The sequence below is a fragment of the Neophocaena asiaeorientalis genome, unplaced genomic scaffold (assembly GCF_003031525.2).
Source record: "Neophocaena asiaeorientalis asiaeorientalis breed wild unplaced genomic scaffold, Neophocaena_asiaeorientalis_V1.1 scaffold291, whole genome shotgun sequence".
In the NCBI taxonomy this organism is placed as follows: Eukaryota; Metazoa; Chordata; class Mammalia; order Artiodactyla; family Phocoenidae; genus Neophocaena; species Neophocaena asiaeorientalis.
This window is the reverse complement of record NW_020172735.1, coordinates 1,711,873-1,732,721: the sequence shown is the minus strand read 5'-3', so window position 1 is coordinate 1,732,721 and position 20,849 is coordinate 1,711,873. Positions and strand designations below refer to the sequence as shown.

General features: G+C 39.8%; 2 protein-coding genes across 2 annotated transcripts in view; one reads left to right on the top strand and one right to left on the bottom strand.

Annotated features, from left to right (window-relative positions):
• The window catches only part of OPN3 (opsin 3), a 54,277-nt gene extending 53,282 nt beyond the window's left edge, over positions 1-995 (bottom strand). Inside the window, 2 exon segments of the mRNA XM_024740466.1 lie at positions 226-636; positions 674-995. Of these exon segments, the coding sequence (XP_024596234.1) occupies positions 226-636; positions 674-995 (733 nt within the window).
• Positions 996-9,612: 8,617 nt separating this feature from the next.
• Positions 9,613-20,849, top strand: part of WDR64 (WD repeat domain 64) — a 148,152-nt gene continuing 136,915 nt past the window's right edge. Inside the window, exons 1-2 of the mRNA XM_024740483.1 lie at positions 9,613-9,757; positions 15,875-16,005. Of these exons, the coding sequence (XP_024596251.1) occupies positions 9,613-9,757; positions 15,875-16,005 (276 nt within the window). The remainder of the gene's footprint in view (positions 9,758-15,874; positions 16,006-20,849) is intronic.

The window sequence follows — 20,849 nt, the reverse complement described above, 5'->3', positions numbered from 1 at the left end:
AGTGCTGGAGGAGAAGAGGTCGGCGGGGAAGGTGCAGAGGTGGGGGGAAGCGGGTGAGATCAGGGGGAAGGCGAGGTCACAAGGGAGGAGGTGAGATCAGAAGAAGAGAGGTAGGGGGAGGTGAAGTCAGGGGAGCACCGCCACGAGGTTGGGGTCCAGGAGCGGGAGAGGGCGGGGCCGGGGGCAGGAGGCCGCAGGAGCGGGAGGTCTACCCCGGCCACTCACCCCACAGGCTGTTGCTGAAGCCGTCCCACACGCAGTTCGTGGCGCCCCCCACCACGCCGCCCCTCGGGCGGAACGCGAAAGCTAGCGCGGCCCGGAGGACGGAGGGTAGCAGGTTGCCGAGGCCAACGCGAAGCAGGAAGAGGCGGGCGGGGCTGCGGAGCCGCGGGAACTTGAGGTAGAGGACGAGCACCAGCAGGCTGCTGCCGACGGCCAGCAGTCCCACGAAGCCGAGCAGAAGCACTAGGAGCTCGTAGGCGCCCTGGCTGACACGCTGCGTAAGCCTCGGCTGCCCAGGCCACAGCCTCTCGCCGCCCTCCCAGCCGGCTCCGCTGCCGCTGCCGCTGCCGCTGCCGCCGCCGCCGCCGCCGCAGCGCCTTGCCGCGTGCAAGCCGGGCGCCGGCGCGCTAGGTTCTGGGTGGGGCGTAGGGCGCTCTGAGGTATCCGTCACCCACTCCGGCCAGTGCGCGGGCAGCTAGATGCCGCTCGGGGCCCCCTCCCCGCCCCCGGCGCGCCTCGTGACTCCGCCCCTTCCCGCCATTGTAGTCCCGCCGCGACGCGCCTCGTAGCCCCGCCCCTTCTCGCAGTCTTAGCGGAGTTCCTGCTCTCCAGGTTCCTCTTCCCTCGCCCCCTTCCGGTACCCCGGCCCCACCCGCCCAGTCAGTGAGAGACAGGAGGCACATCAACCGCCGTGTTTCCTCACTCGGCAGCTCCCCCCCACCCAGCCGGAAGCTCTCTTGGCGTTCACCACCCACCGACTCATTCAGGAACATTTATGGGCTCCTGGCCCACCACGTTCTCATGAGGGGGTTACACCGTCCTTGGTTTCTCCCTCCCCAGGAAGCTGTTACGACCCGCTGCCAAACGGAGTCGCACACTTAATGCAAACCCAGGCCACACCCCAGGCCTGCCCATATTGTCCTTCCTGTCCTCCCTGAAGTAGCAGTGGATACACCCTGTCGCTAAGGCCCTCACTGTGGCAACCTCCCAGGCTGCGCCCTCAAGCTCTAGACCATATCTAGCTGGTGCAGAGGTGGTGCTATACTTGAAGCAGCACATTTCCTCTGGCCTTTTACACAGTGAAAACAGAGGGCAAGTCAAGCACAGGTCCGTGAACTGATCAGTCTTTGCAGGGCTGCGCTGCTGCCTCTGCACAGGCCCCAAAAGGGCCCGAGGGGATGCAGTCCCTAGCCAGACCTGCAGCCTTTCTTGGGCACTGCTGGCTAGCACAAGGTCTGTGCAAGGGCAAAGTAATTGCCCTCCACGAAGGTGTGTGCCTCCTCCCATCTCCATTCAAAAGATCGGTAGAGAATGACTAGCCTCAGTGAACCTCCATTACAAGTTTCTTGGGGGGTAGAATCTGATCGTCAGGGTGCATTGAGCAATAGCTGAGGGACAGTGTGCTCAGTCCTTAAAATCTTGATTTGTCACTAAGGCTTCCAATCTGGATTTGTCTGTGAGACTGACTTACCCACTTCTTTAAAAAACTCATTTAATTTTGTATTTTAGATTTGTGCAACCATTTAACAAGTTCTGTATGTTTAATGTCTATGCCATTTACTGACTAGTCTACAGTAAGGTCTCAATAAATATTAGTTGAATGAATGAAGGAGGACTCATATTCTTTCCTAAAGCATTCATTCATTCATTCATTGGTGCTGAGTCCCTGCTCTCACAAAGCTTACATCCTGGTGGTGTTGGGAGAACAGATGATTATCAAATAAGTACATATGTAGTGTTGTGAAATGTGACAAAGAAAAGTAAAGCAGAGAAAGGGTATTTCGGAGGGAGGGGAGAGGTTGTTATTTTGTACAGTGTGGTTACAGATAGCCTCACTGAGTACTGCAGGTACACAGTAGATGTAATGGGGTGGGACTGTGCTTGGCATATTGGAGGAAAAACAAAGAAACCAATGTGGCTGGAGTGGAATGAGAATTATGAAATAAGGGCAGAGAAGTAGGTGAGCAGTGATTGGCCAGATAATGCAGGTTCTTGGCTATTTTAGTAAAAGGACTTTGGCTTTAGAGTAAAGTCCAGGGCAATGCCTAAGCAAGAGGAATAATATCAGTGAAGAACAAAAAAGGGAATAAGAGGCTTCGGGCAAATGTTTAAGAATTTTGATAGATTTATTTTTATAATACAATGAACTGTTAAGGTTATTTATTATACTCGACAGAAACGGGTAATGATACTACAAATATTATTCACTTTGTCAGTAATGATATATGTTTCTATTCATTTTCAGAATTATGTAATCGTAGGATAATGCCAAGAATACTACAACTTAAAAAGCAAGTGCAGTACTGGCATAAGGACAGACTATGTAATGAATAGAGATTTCAACAAGGATGCCAAGACTACTCAGTGGGGAAAGGACATTTCAATAAATGGTGCTGGGAAAACTGGATATCCACATGCAAAAAATGAAGTTAGAACCTTACCTTATACCAGATACATAAATTGACTCAAAGAGCTAAACTTAAATGCTATAACTATAGAATTCTTAGAAGAAACAAAACATCTTCATGACATTAGGTTCAGCAATGATTTCTTGGATATGACACCAAAGGCATAGACAGCAAAAGAAAAAATAAATTGTACTTTTGTTCTTCAAAATGAAAAACTTTTGTACACTATCAAGAGAGTAAAAAGACAACACACAAAATAGGAGAAAATATTTTCAAATAATATATCTGATAAGGGATTAATATCCAGAACACATAACTCATACAACACAACAACAAAAAGCCAAATTCAAAAATCGTCAAAGGACTTGAACAGATATTTCTACAAAGATACACATACAAATGGCTGATAAGCACTTGAACAGATGATCTTTAGTTATTAGGGAAATGCAAATCAAATCCACACACCCACTAGGATGACTATTATCAAAAAATAAAAACAACAACAACAAAGAAACTAAAAAGTGTTGACAAGGATGTGGAGAAATTAGAACCCTGCTGTGCCGCTGGTGAGAATGTAAAATGGTGCAGCCACTGTGGAAACAGCTTGGCGTTCCTCAAAATGTTAAACACGGATTTTTCGTATGATCCAGCAATTCTGCTCCTAGACGTATAGCCAAAAGAATTGAAAACAGGGACAGGAACATGTATTTGTACACCAGTGTTCATAGCAGTAGTATTCACAATAACCGAAAGGTGGAAGTAGAACAAATGTCCATCAACAGATAAATGGATAAACAAAATGTGTTATGTACATACAATGGAATATTATTCAGTCATAGAAATAAATGAAATTCTAATACATGCTACATTATAGATGAACCTTGAAAACATTATGCTAAGTGAAATAAGCTAGACACAAAATGACAAATATTACAGATTCCTCTTATACGAGGTACCTAGAATAGGCAAATTCAGTGACAGAGCGTAGAATAGTAGTCACCAGAGGCTGAGGGGAGGGAGGAATGGGGAGTTAGTGGTTAATGGGTACAGACCTTCAGTTTGGGATGATGCAAAACTTCTGGAAATGGATAGTGGTGATGGTTGCACAAAATTGTGTATTACTTAATGCCACTGAATTGTACACTTAAAATGGTTGAAATGGTGAATTTTATGTGGTGTGTATTTTAGTACAATAAAAAGCTTATGCCAATTATGCCTGCATCTCACTCTCTCAAAGTAGGAGAAGTACAGTGTCTGCAGATGTAACCAATTTACTGAGTGAGCTGGACTCAGTATAGTGCAAGCAGAAAGTAACTTTACTGTCTCTGGCAGTACTCATTTCAGATACATTCTTTCCACTTATTCTTCACTGCCCTTCGTTGACATTTTATCAGTTCTCAAAGCCTTTCTGCTCACTTTCAAGTAATATAAAGTCCAGAACATTGTAATAATGAAATGTTAAAACTCTTGGAAAACTCATCTGTCAACCCTCCAAAACAGAGCCTGCTGTAGCCTGGAGAACTTCTGGGGATGGGGGTTGAGGAAACAACAAACTTAGCTTCTCCTGTTTCCTTGACCACTACCTTTAGATGCTGCTCTGGGCCCCCCTCTGAGATTTTGAGGAAAAATCTTCCTTGATTGATAAAGTTGTCATCTGATGTTGGTGCCCTCTGATTATAGCAGATTTTCAATGCTGTGTTTTTCTCTCCTGGGGTGATTTGTGGGATCTCTAGAGGACTGAGGTCACTGGAGATATTTCTCCCACAATTCCCTCGACAGGGGCAATGCCTCTGTCAGCTGGCTCCTTGGGTCTACCTCTCAGATCCTGGTTAGAGGCCCTTAGACCCTACAGGCAGTGCTAAGATGACACAGCTTGGCTCTTCTACTCAGAGTCTTGCGTCTGGCCCTCTGGAAATATGTATGCATCCTTGCCCTACCAAATCCTGGATGTGGCCTGCTGTTGGAGAACTGGCCACAGACTGTCCCCTTCAGTGCCAGTTGGGTAGAAAGAAGTGGATAAAAGTTATGGTCACTTGACTACTCTAAAATTTTTCTCTAAGGAAGTGCTCACCAAGGGTCTCCTCAACCTCTTGATGAACCTGCCTCCTCTTAAGTATTTTGAAGGTGAGAATAGACTCATCTGTGAAGAATCGGTTTCTCAGTGCCTCCACTTCTCAGCCCATCCTCCTACATGGGCAGTATAGCACTTTTTCTAGAATGGGGGGATTCCTCAAGTGGAGCCTCTGGCAAGACAAAAAGAAGGCCATTTTAATACCTTCCCACTCTGGAGCATTAAATCATCACAACCCTCATATTCCAAAAAAAATCTTTTACAGAGTATGAGGGTGTGAATGGAGACAGGTTTTATCTGCCACTCTTGCTCAGAATCACTGATAACTCTTAGCTTTCTTTGTCATGCACATGTCAGCTAAGAGGACTCTTCGACCCTTACTCAACTGAGTAATCTCCTTCCAAGGGCTGGAACTCATCCTTCCCTGACATGTCTGAACTGTGATTCCTAGTGAGAAGCAGAAAAGGCCTTGAAGAAAATCTGGCCAAATATATCTGAACAATTTCTGGCCTTAGGAAACATAAGTTAGTGAATGATATTGAACTTTTTCAAAAAAGAAAATCTGGCATACCTTCAAGCTCTGAATGTCAATTCTCTTTGTGCATACAACTTCTCAGATGTGTGAGATGTAGGGATCAGTTTAATGAAAATTGGGTACCTGTCCACATTCCCCTCCCCCCAGATACATACATTTGTTTTAAAATGGAATCTTGGGACTTCCCTGGTGGTCCAGTGGCTAAGACTCTGTGATCCTAATGCAGGGGGTCCAGGTTCGATCCCTGGTCAGGGAACTAGATCCCACATGCCACAACTAAGAGTTTGTGTGCTGCAACTAAAGATCCTGCCTACTGCAACTAAGACCTGATGAAGCCAAATAAATAATTAATTAGTATTTTTTACAAAATGGAATCTCATTTATAATCTTGCTCTATAAAGCAGAGTTTGGGTGACAAAGGAGTTATAGAAGAATAATCATTCAATTTCTTAAAGGAACTGGTTAGAGAAGTTATGATTAATGTATATCTATCTCTAGCTATATCTCTATCTATATATATCTATATCTATATATACATATATTCTCCACAGCAGTACCCATTATAGTGAAATTTTGGTACAATGGGGACAAAGAGAACATTTATAGGTTTCCTGAGGTGGGGGATCGGGAATAAAATAAGTTACGTACAAAGGATCAGAGATCAGAATAGCTTATAATCAGCAACAAAATCTGATCAAAATAGACTTCTTCTAATAGCAACACCAGAAGCAAAAAGACAGTGGAATGTTATCTTCAACACACTGAAATAAAGCAATTTCCAGCCTGGAATTCTATACTTACCCAAATATCATTCAATGCAAAAGAAGATTAAGAATATTTTCAGATGGGTAAGGTATCAAACATTTATCTTCCAGGCAACTATTTCTAGATGCAAGCCACCAAAATGAGGAAATAAACCCTGGAAAAGTAAGATACAGGATAAAAGAGAAAAGATAAGGGAATTTCCAAAGTGATGGCAAAGGGAAATAACAGTATGACAGCTATGCCCTGATATATATGACATCGGTTTTGGCTGTAACTCAAGAGACAGACATGCGGAGGAGAGTTATCAAGGTATCTTCTGCTCTTGTATTATTTTTTTATCTTGTAAATACCTGGGTGAACATGGCCCAGATTCTTAGCAGTACCTGGCTGGCCAGCATCATGCAATGTTGAAGCTCCTGCCTGCCCTGCCACACGCACCAGTCAAGAATCCTCATTTCACGCCAGAGGGGTCCTTCACTTACTTATGTTGATAACTAGAGTTGACTAGGGTGAACTCAGAAGCAGAAAAAGCAGAGCAACGTATTGCTTCTGGCAGGATTTCTACCAGATAGCTGGTGCCTGGGCCACATCACAGACCAGCTGAGGACCTAACTATGGGCCTTATGTCATGGCCTTGGTCACTGACTTCCACACACAAGATCTTATAAGACTCATAGAAGCCGAAGCCAAATAGTTCAAGGAAATCATTCCAACTATTTTTTTTTTAACTAGAGCCTTTCTCTAAGAGTGGCAATATTATTTCTTTCCTTACACAGCTAGATGTGTGCTTGCTTCTGAATTTTTATATCAATCACCTTCACAATCATTTATATGTAAAAAAGCAATTAATAAAATAATTAAATATTTGGTTGAGAAAAATAGATGGAAAAGAAAAAATATATACTTATGAAGGATATTAGAAACATGGGGACAGATTTATGAAAGAATACATTAATATTTAAATAATGTGCATGATTCTATTGAAACTGCATACAATTATCAAAGTATGTGGCCTGAGCCTAGAAGGAAATATTCTAAAATCAATAATTTTGTAAGAGGGGTGGGAATATGAGTGATATCTTTTAAGCTCTTTAAACTGATGGTTATATCATTTTTGCAATTGAGAAAATACAGGTACCACTGCATCCTGTAGCTCTAAAAATGGCCACAATAACTGTGAATTGCTCCAGCTTATACTTTTAAGATGTTCCCAAAAGCCACTGCCATAATATGCATTTATACTTGCTGTTTCCACAGTCCCTCCTCCCACCCTCTCTTTGATCCACCATTCCACTGAGATGGTGTTTCTCAAGGTCACCATAAGGCACATTCCAATGGTTAATCATCAGTCCTCACCTTATATAGCCTATCATCAGTATTTGGCACAGTTTGCCACTCCTTTGTATTTTAACGCTTATCTGTAAATACTTCAGTATGTAGCTCTTGTCGATGAAACTTAATCAATAGTCAATCTATGAAAGAAATGAAAAATTTCAATTTTAGCCAAATTTGAGAATTATAACCCAGGAACAGCATCTGAGAAAGCTCCAAGAACTTTTCTGCCTGTTAGAAGTCAAGGCACAGTTCTTGTGAAGTTTTTTGAGACAGAGGGCTGTACATTAAATGACATATTATTGACAGTTTACACAGTTCAGATCTAAGTGTCACTGTGGCCCCTTGCAAGATGAAAAAGGAGTGTTATCTTTTAAGGGGCTGTTTTTTTTGGTGCTAGGAGAATGTTGCTCTTTCAGGTATTTCTACTGATGGGGAAGGTTTGGTCAATGCATAATGCAGATACACAATGCACAGTAGAGGACAGAGAGGAGGCCAAAGGGCAAAGAAATATTTTATGTTTAAATTTTTCTTGTCTTGCCATAAAATATGAATTTTATTTCACACTCTAAAATATATCACATAACAATAATATAATATATAATTATTACATCTAAAATAATGAACAGTAACTTCTCAGTATCATCAAATATCTTAGTCAGTGTTCCAATTTCCAATTATCTCAGACATGTTGGAATTATTTTTCAGTTTGATTGTTGAGTCAGGATCTAAATGCAGTCCACATACTATGACTAGTTGGTGTGTCTTTAAATTTCCTTTTAACCTGCAGGTTCTCCTTCCTTCTTTTTTCTTCCCATGCAATTTCTTTATTGAGTAAGCTGATAGCCCTTCCAATGTTTCCTTCCTTTTCAAAACACTTTCTTCTCTTGGTTTCTGAAATACTCCTTTCTCTTGGCTCTTCTACCTCACTGGACACTCCTACTTAGTCTCTGTAAGTGGTTCATTCTGATCACTCTGAACTCTGAACACTGGCATGCTCAGGGTTTGGTCCTCAGTTATTTTGCTTCTTCAAGGAGATCTCATCCAGTCCAGTGGCTCTGAATACCACCTAAATGTTGATGATTCTCAAGCTCTCCCCTGAACCCTGGACTTTTCTATCTGAGTATTCAGTCTCCACAATTGTTTATCTAATAGACATCTCAAACTTAACACATCCCAAATTGAACTCTTAATTCTTCCCCCAAAATCTGCTCCTCCCACTGACTTGCTCCCCCAAAATGAGTAACTACTCTATCCTTCCAGAATCCCTGGAGTTATTCTTGATCCTTCTCTTGCTATCACACTCTCATCTAATCTATCAGCAAATTCTGTCATATTTACCCTCATACAATCTGACATCTTAGCCCTACCTTCATCACTAATATCCTAATCTAAACCACTATTAACTCTCACTTGGATTATTGAAATTGCCACCTAATTTGTTTCCCTGCTCCTATTCTTTCTCTCCTTCAATTTACCTCCACAAAGCAGCTAAAACAATCCTTTTCAATTGTGAATCAGATCATATCAGTATTCTACTCAATAGTAGATTAGGGATTACTGTATAGACTGTCCTTACAAATCTGCTCCCTGCCCCCCGACTCTCTGACCTTATCTCCCCACTTCTCTTTCCCATCCCACATCACCCCTGTCACATGATCTCTTCGCTGTTTCTCAGATACGTGAAGCACACTTTGATCTCAGGACTTTATGCCTTCTGTTCTTGGAACACCCTTCTACCATTTACCCACATGGCTTGCTACCTTACATCCCTCTGGTCTGTGCCCAGATGTCTTTCTATTAATGAGGCCTTCTCTGCGCTCCCTAACCCTTGTCCTTTGGCTTATCCCCACCAGTTTCCTTACTTGGTCTTTACCCATTTTTCTTCCCTCTTAGGCAGTGTATACATACACACACACACAATTTGTGGGGAAAGAAATCTCAATCTCCTCCTTGTGAAGGAAGGATGATGTTACAGATATATTATGATGCAATGAGGACCATATGCATGACACTGGTAACATTATGAGGTCAGGATTTGTACTGAAATGTTTGCCTGTATGAAATGCATTAGACCAAAGTCAGTGTTTCTCCCTGCTATCATCCTAGTGGCAGCAACTCTTATTCCTACCCACAGTATGGAATTTTAAGATCAAAGGAATGAGACTTAGGGCAAAAATTGAGGTAACAGGGAGACATTGTAACAACTGGAAAGTTTTCTAAGTTGGCAAATTTACATTGTTATTTCTGGACAGAAATAAAAGATTCCCTATGTCCCTATGGATGTCAGGGAAGAAAAACATTTCAACCTTGCACTTCAGGTTAGCAATTTCAGGACAGCCTTGAGAGGGTTTGAAAAATTGGTTGAATGTGTAGCAGCCCAGAAAAGAGATGAAAGAGCTGGCTTTTTTATCCAGAAAGAAGGTAAGATCAGTGATCACAGGGCAGTCCAGTTGGGTCCGTTGATTAGACCTGGGAAAAGTTTTAAGCCATCATGGAGAAGCAACATAGCTTAATAGCAAAGACATTGAATGGGGGGCCTCAAGTCCTCATTCTGAATCTGTCCTTGAATAGCTAAGTGGACTTGAGGAAGCTCTTTTCATTTTTCTGAATGTTAGTTGACTCAAGTATAAAATTAGGGGGTTGGATTAAATGACATTTAAGCGTTCTTCTGTGGGATCTACCATTTGATGGCTCACTGATTGCCCTGGGACTCTCAGTAGTGCATAGTGACCATTAGCAAGCCACATGAACCACCTGCCATCTCTTTACTTAACGATATCACAAGATCATAAAGACTTTTATAAGTAAGGCAAAGTTTTCTACCTTACCATGATTCACTCTCTGGGTCTCTCCCCGTGTCTTTAAGCTAGAATAATTTCAAGCATGAGAAGGTAAGGGAAACAATGAACAATTGTCTGCCAGGATTATTAGCAGCAGATACCAACACAGAACTGAAAGTACAGCTCCATGGTCAAGGTTGAAGGGGAGTGGTGTAGTGTGTAGCTTCAGAGCATTGAGGACATCAGTGAAGAGCAAGGCTTAACAGCAGAGTAACAAGGCTAACAGAACAAATCCTGCTGTTGTGAGGAAAGAAGCAGGGCCCACATAACTGCTAAAGGGTCAGCATGGCCAGCCTTTTAATATGCCAGGTTGTATAGTCATGAATAAGTGAAAATGTTGACTTTGGGTGTTCAAACCCAAAATGGTGTTATTTGAATAGCATTTAAGAATTTACAAGTCACTTTAATAAATATACTTTAATTACTTCTCATAATAATTCTAATAGACAACTATTACTATTATTGCTATATCCCCATTTTATTTGTTAAAAAATGAGAGGTACGGTTAAATCATCTCTCAAGTCATTCAATTCCTAAGTGTTACAGCTGATTCAGACCTTTCAGATATGCTTTTGTTAGATGACAGAGAATTTGGCTGGGCTTTCTAAACTACTCAATAAGCTTTCATTTTTCCCTACTCAGTTTGTTTTAACTCTCTGTATAACTGATTTTCCAAACCCTTGCCACTTTTTCTGAATCCTCTACAGGAACTCACCTCCGCTCAGTCAATCTTCCAACATCATAAGTGAAAGCAAAGCCAAAAGGCAAGAATTCTCTCAAATTCCCTTTCTTCCACTTCCAAATTACCTGAAGCAGCACCTGTCCTTTCTTCCACTTTCTTCTAGCCCTCTTCCCCTCCAGAGCTATCACCTTGCTGCAACAACTGCAAAACCTCCTTTTCCACTGGCTTTATCTTCTAAAACTAAAATTATAACCATGGTCCTGACCTTGACTTTCTCTTCCTTTTAAGCTGTATGTCTTTCCTTTGCTTCTCCACTAAATTTCCCCATAGTGTCACCACTTAGTTTTCAATCAACTCAAGTCTGGCTTCCCTCATCACTTTGCTGAAAAAATGCTTTTTACCTAGGTATTCGATCACCTAATATGCCTGTCAAATTCAATAACTTGTTTATATCTTCCAGCTTACTTGGCCATTTTACTACATTAACAGTTAGCTGCCACTGTTTCTAGAACTTTTCTCCTTCAGTGTCTCTCATCACACCACTCTCTTCTTATTTTCTCCTCTTGTAATTCTTTCTTTTGCTCTTTTTTTTCTTGAGCTTTGCCTGTGTTGTCTCTCAGTCTTCTAGCAGAGACATCATCTACCTAGTCTCCTAAGTCAGGTGTCTTGGTATAAATTTTGACTAATTTTTGGTATCTCACTCTTGGGTTATTATAGCAGCCTCTTGATATAATGGTCTTCTTGCCAAGAGTTATTCCTTTCTGTATACGTCTGCAGGGAGATTTTCCTTTAAAAATCTGTTTTGAATTGTCACATTCCTGGCTTATTAGCTCACCCTTAAATTCCATATACATTAACTTGGCATCCAGGTCTATTCACAGTCATCCCTTAACCTACCTTTCCAGCTTCAGCTCCTGGAAGTTCCCTTCATGCACCTCTGCCCTAACATGAATCTCTCAGCATTTCCAAGCATGGCATACTCTTAACGACTCTGATTTTGCACGTGTCATCCCTGCAATGTGTAGTGCATTTCTTCCCATTTTTATGCCTATAAGCTCTTGCTCATTTTTCAAGACCCAAATCAAATATCACTTCTTCATAAAAACTTCCAAACTTTCCCTAAGCAAAGCCATCCTTAGAACTTTTGACGCATTTTATTGACATCACAAAGAATATATCTGCTAATCTTAAGCTGCAGAAATTTATATACATGTGAGTATTAAATACCTGCCCATTCTTTCCTGCATTGAACTGTGAGTGCTTTGAAGGTTTTGTAACCCCAGGGTTAGCCCAGAGTCTGAAGCCAGGAAGTATGCCTTAAAGGTGTGGTAAGTTAACAAGTTAACCTTGCTTACATTTACAAGCTTGCAATTACAAAGCCACACGGAAAATTTCCTTCTTCTGTAGTATATATGTTTGTATACACACACACACATACATATATATTTAGAGAGAGAGAACATATATATATATTATAGACATATAGATATATATTTTATATTATAATTATACTATAATGTACTATAGTATAGTTTATATGTATATGTATATATATTAGATTTGATCAAAACTAAGTACTGCTAGATAAATTACCTTTATGACAAGGACTAAACTGAAAGGCTGAGAAGGGAGAAATGTAATCTGAACTTTGATCAGACTGCTAATACTGGCATACATTCATATTCCCTTATAAATACAGGACAATAGTGTCTACCTCTCACCATAGGCAGGAAGCTAAGAACTAGAGAGAACATTTCTAATAGAATAGTTGTTTACCTCAAAAATGATACCAAGTACATTGCAGGATTTCATCTGTACAATATTGTTCTTAAATCTTCTTGTCAATTACCCAATAGGATTAAAATCATGCCAGGAAAGGAAAGTCTTATAATCCTCATCCAGTGGCATTTAGAATGAGACACCTATCTTGTACTAGTTGGTATGAATTTAAAACAGCTAAAATATTTGGATCTCTCATATGAAAATCAAACTTAATATGACCAAGATTGAATGGTTTGTTTTCCCCAAGAATTATGGTCCTTATTCATTTGCCCCTGTTTTGGTAAATAGCACCAGCATCTGCTGAGTTTTGAAATTAGGAACCTGAGTGTCATTCTAGAACAGGGTTTCTCAACCTTGACACCACTGACATTTGGGGCTGGATAATTCTTTGTTCTGTATACGTGTATGTGTGTGAGGCCGGGGGTAGGGCAGGCTATCCTGTGCATTGCAGAATGTTTAGTGGCATCTCTGGCCTCTACCCATCAGATGTCAGTAGCACCCCCATCCCTAGTTGTAACAATCAAAAAATGTCTGCTGACGTTGCCAAGTAGCCCTGTGAGATAGGGAGGGCAAACACTCTGAATGGCAACCATTACAATAGAACCCAGCCTGTCCTTCAATCACAACTTTGTCCCCAACAACTTCCAAGCTATTAGCAAGTCTTTGCAATTCTACTTCCAACCACATCTCACCATCTCAGTGCTATCTCTTTGATGCCTATACCACTTATCATCCAGTTGATGACACTTTCAAGAGTGAAAGGGGGTGTTACTAATAATTAAGTTGAGGGACTTCCCTGGTGGTCCAGTGGTTAAGACTCCATGCTCCCAATGCAGGGGACATGGGTTTGATCCCTGGTTAGGGAACTAATATCCCACATGTGGCAGGGCGTGGCCTAAAAATAATAATAATAATAAAGTTGAGAAAGCAGGCATAAATGAGACTTCCATGGCAGCTCAGGATGTACCATCACCCTCAGTATCATCCTGGCCTAAGCCTCCACATTTGAAACCCGGGTTAAATGCACGAGCCCCTCAGTGATTTTATAGCTTTCACTCTTATCTCCTCACAGCCACCAGTGTCTTTCAAACTCTCTAGTGATAGCTCACCATTATGCTTAGAATAAAATACAAACTTCTAACTCTAGCTTGGCCCTCCTTCCTCTCTGATCTCACCTCATGGTACTTTCCCCAGTCCTCACTATACTTCATGTCACTGACCTTCCCAGAATGCACCAAGCTCTTTCCTGCCTCAGTGCCTTTGTGTTTGTCAGCCTTTGCCTAAAATCCTCTTGTCTACCTTTGCACATGGCTGACTCCTTTTGCTTATCAGGTCTCAGGTTTATTTTTTTTTACCTGTCCTTAGAAAGGGATTCCCTTGGGTCCACCCCACACACACAAGCACTAGATAATTCTATCACAGCTCCCTATTGGTTTCCTTTTGAGCACTTATCTCACTCTATACTTAATGATTCTCAAATTGTTACTAAGGTATGGCCTACATACAGTAAAGCACAGAAAGAGCACTAATCTTAAGTGTATAACTCGATAAATTTGGACATATGTAAACATACCTGTAGTTACCAACCGGATCAAGACAGGGAACATTTCTATCATTCCAGAATATTCTCTCATGCCCTTTTACACAGATAACCACTAATCCAAACGTTGGATTGGATTTATCTCTAGTAATTAGTCTTGCCTGTCACAATCTGTAAATATTTTGTTCACTTGTTGATTTTTTGTTTCTCCCACTAGAATGTAAACTACAGAGGAAGGGGTCTTGTCTATCTAGTTTTCCATTCTAAGACCACTGTCTAGCTCAGTTCTGACACGTAACAGTTGTTTAATGCATATTTGTGTCTAACTCCTTCTGGTCCTGAGACTCAATAGCTATACCCCAGTGAATCACAAAATTTTTCAAAATCAATATTCAGTCAATGGTGTGGTTTGTGTGCGTGTCTGTTTACAGTGTCAAAGAATCAATCAACAATTGTTCTTTGTAGTGATTGTAATTTTGCCCATATAATAGATGGGAAAGTGGAAAGTCAGAGATATTAAGTTACTAGTGTGGCTCACAAAAATCAATAATTGACAAACTAGAGTCCAGATTGTTTTTACTCTGTCTAGCATATGGCAGCATGGCAGCTAGTGATAAAATGTCAGGTGAAGTCGGATATTATCCAAAGCTTTAGGAAATTTGACATTAATAAAAATTATTTCAAGGGGAGAGATTTTAGAAGAGATAGTGCAAAAGATATTGGAGCCTTTCAAAGATTACAGTACAACTGCAAATAGTAAAGAGAAAGATGGAAGTTACCCAAACAATGACGGTAGATAGGAAGAACATTATTGAATGGGCTCTGCATTAAAAGGATCTAGATGAAGTGTGGAAAATGATGAATTACAAGGGTGTAGGGTCAGGAGAATCCTAGGAACCAAGGAACCTGCAGGTAGGTTCTTAACCACACCACTTCCAGTAACAATACCTTTGCTGAGACCTAAGAGGAGTAAGGGGCAAGTGAAAGCTCAGGATCTTTGGGAGTCCTGTTGAAAACTGGTATGGAGACCTGTCTTTCATGGGTTGAATGAATTCACCTATCTTTCCCTGAATATGTATCAGAACTCTATTATGATCTGAAGTCTCTCATCATTTACTCCTGCTCCCGTTCTTCCTTTTTCATAGGAGTTTCCCCCCAATAAATCTCTTGCAATTCTGCATCTGTCTTGGAGTCTGCGTCTTAGAAAATCCAAAATGAAACACCCTCACTTTACATCATTTGTAAAAATATGCTGAGATGAATTAAAGACATCATGCAAAAAATAAAATAATAAAATTTTGGCAAGAATACAAAAAAAAAATTGCTCTTTGCTCACTTCTATCTTCCACCCAAGACTAGCTCTAGCAAACACTCCTGTTAGTAAAACTTTTTCCCAATAGGAAAGAAGTAATTCACTTTCTTATCTTTGTATTCCTGAACAAAATGCCTAAAATAATTGAGACAAAATCTATGGAGGAGATACTAAACACCAAAGTAAAATATTTTCTTCTAAGTAATATTCTAGCCAAAAGCCTAGTTATGTTCCCATGAAAAGATCTTTAAACTTTAGTAGAATATGGTTTTTATAGGTTGAAATAATGAAATAGATTAGAAAATGGGGAAAAAGCAGCTGAAAAATGCAATATATTTCTTTGAATTTTATGACAATGTTCTTGTGCTTTGTTACAATGCAGATGCAATTGATTACGACAAGTTTTATGCGACCGTACAGGAACTCTTTGGTCCAGAAGTGAAGAATCAAGATGCGAAATGCTTTTACAGGAAACTCTGCAACAACCCTGATGCGTCTATAGACTGGTGTGAGGTAGTCATTTTTCATGTTTGTAATATGAAATCCAGGTATTATTTTTCTTTGTTCAGCAAAAATAATTAAAGTGTTGCTCCCACAGGGGTTAAACCCACAGTGTGTGTGTGGCACATTTAAATGCCTATGCCCATAAAGGCATGGCACTGCCCATAATTAAAAGAGAGTAAGGCAGACAGATGTTTGATCTTCATTACATTCTAAATGAGGTATTCTTTTTCAGTAGTGGCAGTTTATACAAATTTCAGTGTATCCATATTTTTAAGGGAAGAAAAAGGCTGAGGTTGACCAACTGTTTCCAATCAGGCATTTTCTGATTGGTACAGTATTGACTCCTTAGATATCACTCTGGTGTTGTTGGAAGAACATATAGAAGCACGTTTGGTTGCAAAGTAATCTATGAACTATGGAAAAGGAGGAGGGAAAGACTCCAGTCCTCATTTAAACTCACAGAAGGCTACATTCTATAGATTTGTTTCTAAATCTAAAAGGATTTGAGGTAACTTACAATTGAAAAAATTGCACACTGCATACAGAGTAATCAAAATGATTTTTAAATTATCTGGCTCTCTCTGAAAAATCAGTGGATATAGTAAGCAAAAGAAAAAGCAAGGATTTAATGGGTTTGACTATCACATTTAAGGAGCTGGTAAATATGTATAAATAGAACTTTGAATCCAAGATATAGAAAAGATACATCTCAACTATACACAGGGCCATCACCAAATTGACCATGGGGAAAGCTAAAAGTAACATTTCAATAAATTCCAATATAATAAAATTATAAACCAATAATAAATGATAGCTCAAATCCCCAAAACCAAGCAAACAAACAAATTCATCAATTAATTTTGGGAAGAAAACTGCAAACAAAAAAATGTTTCTATTAAGCCTTTAAAGAACATGTAATTCCCACATTGAAACTGAGAAAGACCCTGCGGGACCTTCCCGGTGACAGAATCCTCTGTGTCCCTGCTAATTGTTGATTGGGAAAAGCAGCTGTAGAAATACACCATGACCTCCTAGGCCCTCCATGTAGAACAAAGAATAGGCCTTAACAGTTAATGTTTGGGGAAGCAAAGAATGCAGAAACAAAGATAGGAGATTCAGGCAGGAGAGTAGCCATAACTTAAGCAGTTATGGCTGTAACTTAAACAGTTAAACATAATAACTCAGTCACAAAGACTCCTAGTTCTGTTTCAAAGGTAAAGATAAGTCTGAAGCACATCCCTAAGTTGTTCTGAAGATACTAAAACCCTCACTAGTTTAACTGTAAGTTAACCAGAAGTTACCTGCATCAGTATGCCTCCAGCATGTAGCCCCCAGACTGGTTAGAGCCAGAAAACTGAAAATTGAGATTCCAAGACATCAGCTAATCAGGGAATTGAGCACAAGCTGATCACATACCCTGATTCTCTGCATCTGACTTATTTTACTTAGCATATTATCCTCAAGGTCCAGCCATGTTTTTGTAAACAGCAGGATTTCCTTTTATCTAAATTTAGCAACTTCAAGAAAGCATTTGACAAAATTCAACATCCATTCATGACAGAAATTCTTACCAAAGTGGGTATAGAGGAAACATACCTCAACATCATAAAAGCCATTTATGACAAACCCATAGCCAATATAATACTCAATGATGGAAAGCTGAAACCTTCCCACTAAAATCTGGAACAAGACAAGAACGCCCACTCTCACCACTTCCATTCAACGTAGTATTGGAAGTTCTTGCCACAGCAATCATACAAGAAAAAGAAATGAAATGTATCCAAATTGGAAGAGAGGAGGTAAAAACTGTTACTATATGCAGATGGCATGATACTATATAAAGAAAATCCTAAGGACTCCACACAAAAACTACTAGATCTAATAAATGAATTCAGCAAAGTAGCAGGATACAAGATTAACATTCAGAAATTGGTTGCATCTCCTTACACTAACAATGAAAGATCAGAAAGGGAATGTAAAAAAATAATACCTTTTAAAATTGCACCAAAAAATAAATTAATTAATTAAATACCTAGGAATAAACCTGATCAAGGAGGTGAAAGACTTGGTGAAAGTCTTTCAGGTGAAAGACACTGAGAACTATAAAACATTAATAAAGGAAATTAAAGATGATTCAAAGTGGAAAGATATCCCATGCCCTTGGATTCGAAGAATTAATATTGTTAAAATGTCAATACTACCCAAAGCAATCTGCAGATTTAATGCAATCCCTATCAAATTACCATGACATTTTTCACAGAACTAGAGCAAATAATATTAAACCTTATATGGAACCACAAAGGACCCAGAATTGCCAAAGCAGTCCTGGGGGGGGGGGGAAATGTGGGAAGCATAACTCTCCCAGACTTCAGACAATACTACAAAGCTACAGTAATCAAAACAGCGTGGTATTGGCACAAAAACAGACATACAGATCAATGGAACAGAATGGAGAGCCCAGAAATAAACCCACACACCCATGGTCAGTTAATCTTTGACAAAGGAGGCAAAAATGTACAATATAAAAAAGACAGCGAGTGGTGCTTGAAAGTTGGACATCTGCATATAAATCAACAAAGTTAGAACACACCCTCATACCATGCACAAAAATAAACTATGGCTTAAAGACTTAAACATAAGACATGAAACCATAAAGCTCCTAGAAGAGAGGATAGGCAATATATTCTCTGACATAAATTGTACCAACAATTTCTTAGGTCAATCTCCCAAGGAAATATAAATAAAAACAAAAGTAAACAAATGGGACCTAATCACACTTACAAGCTTTTGCACAGTGAAGGAAACCATAAAAAAAAAAAAAAGAAAAGAAAAGACAACCGATGGAATGGGAGAAAATATTTGCAAAAGATGCAGCCAACAAGGGCTTAATCTCCAAAATATACAGTTCATACAACTCAGCAACAACAAATAGATATTTCTCCAAAGAAGACATACAGGCACATGAAAAGATGCTCAACATCATTAGTCATTAGAGAAATGCAAATCAAAACTACGAGATACCACCTCACACTGGTCAGAATGGCCATCATTTAAAAAATCTATAAATAACAAATGTCAGAGAGGGTGTGGAAAAAAGGGAACCCTCCTACAATGTTGGTAGGAATGTAAGTTAGTGTAGCCACTGTGGAAAACAGTATGGAGGTTTCTCAAAAGACTAAAAATAGAACCATCATATGATCCAGAAATCCCACTCTTGGGCATATACCCAGATAAAATTATACCCACCTCTATGTTCATAACAACACTATTCACAATAGCCAAGACACGGAAACAACCTAAATGTCCATCAGCAGATGAACGGATAAAGAAGATGTGGTGTATATGTATACAATGGAATACTACTCAACCATAAAAAAAAAATGAAATAATGCCATTTGCAGCAACATGAATGCAGGTAGAGATTATCATACTAAGTGAAGTAAGTCAGAAGGGGAAAGACAAATACCATATAATATCACTTATATGTGGAATCTAAAATATGGCACAAATGAACCTATCTATGAAACAGAAACAGACTCACAGACATAGAGAACAGACTTGTGGTTGCCAAGGGGGAGGGGGGAGGGGAGGGAAGGACTGGGAGTTTGGGGTTAGTAGATGCAAACTATTACATTTAGAATAGATGGACAACGAGGTCCTACTGTATAGCACGGGGAACTACATCCAATCTTCTCGGATAAAACATAATGGAAAAGAATATAAAAAAAAGTATATATGTGTAAAACTGAGTCACTTTGCTGTACAGCAGAAATTAGCACAACATTGTAAATCAACTATACTTCAATTTAAAAAAGAGAGAATAAAAAGAAGAAACATTTATTATCTCACAAGTGCCATAGATCAGGAGTCTGGGCACAGCTTAATTGGGTCCTCTTCTCAGGGTCTCACAAGGCTGCAATCAAGGTATTCTCATTTAGAGGCTTGACTAGAGGAAAATCTGTTTCCAAGCTAATTCAGAGAGTTGGCAGAATTCAGTTACTTGTTTTTGTATGACTGAAGGACTCATCTCTTTATTGGCTGGAGGCTGGAGACTGGAAGCTGCCCTCATGTCCTAGAGGCTGTCTGCAGTTCTCTGCCACATAGCCCTCTACATAGTTCACCAATTTGCTTCCTCAAGGCTAGCAGTAGAATCTCTATCTCCATAGTCCATGAAGACAGAGTCTTAAATAATATAATTATGAGAGAAACAGCCCATTTCATTTGCTTTATTCTTTTGGTTAAAAGCAAGTCACAGGTTCTATGCATACTCAAGGGATGGAGATGATACAAAGGTGTGACTCATTGTATGTGTGTGGTGAGGGGTCACATTAGGATGTGTTCACCAGAGAGACTTACTAGGAATATATTTAATCAAGGATCATATTTGATAGTGAAATACTAGAAACACTCCCATTAAAGTCAAGAACAAGAAAAGGATGCCTATTATCACCACTAGTCTTCAACATTTTATTGGAGGTTGTAAGTAAAGAAAAAAAAGTGATATGTAATAATCTATGAAAAAATACAAAATTGTCATTATTTGTGTATGATGTCTATTAGGCATATACAAGAGAATCACATTGTTAGCTATCAGAAGTAAGATGAAAGTTCAAGAGAATTCAATGAAGATAAACATGCAAGAATCAGTAACTTTCATAAACGTCAGCAATAACCCTTACAACACACACATAAAGCTAACAGGAAAAAAAGATTCCATTTGCAAGAGAAACAAATAGCAGAAAATATTATGGGATAAATCTATTAAGGAATGTATAAGGTTATGACATTTTACTGAAGGAATAAGAGAAAATCTGGAAATTGGGAGACTCAATTTGTAAAGAAAAAAATGGTCC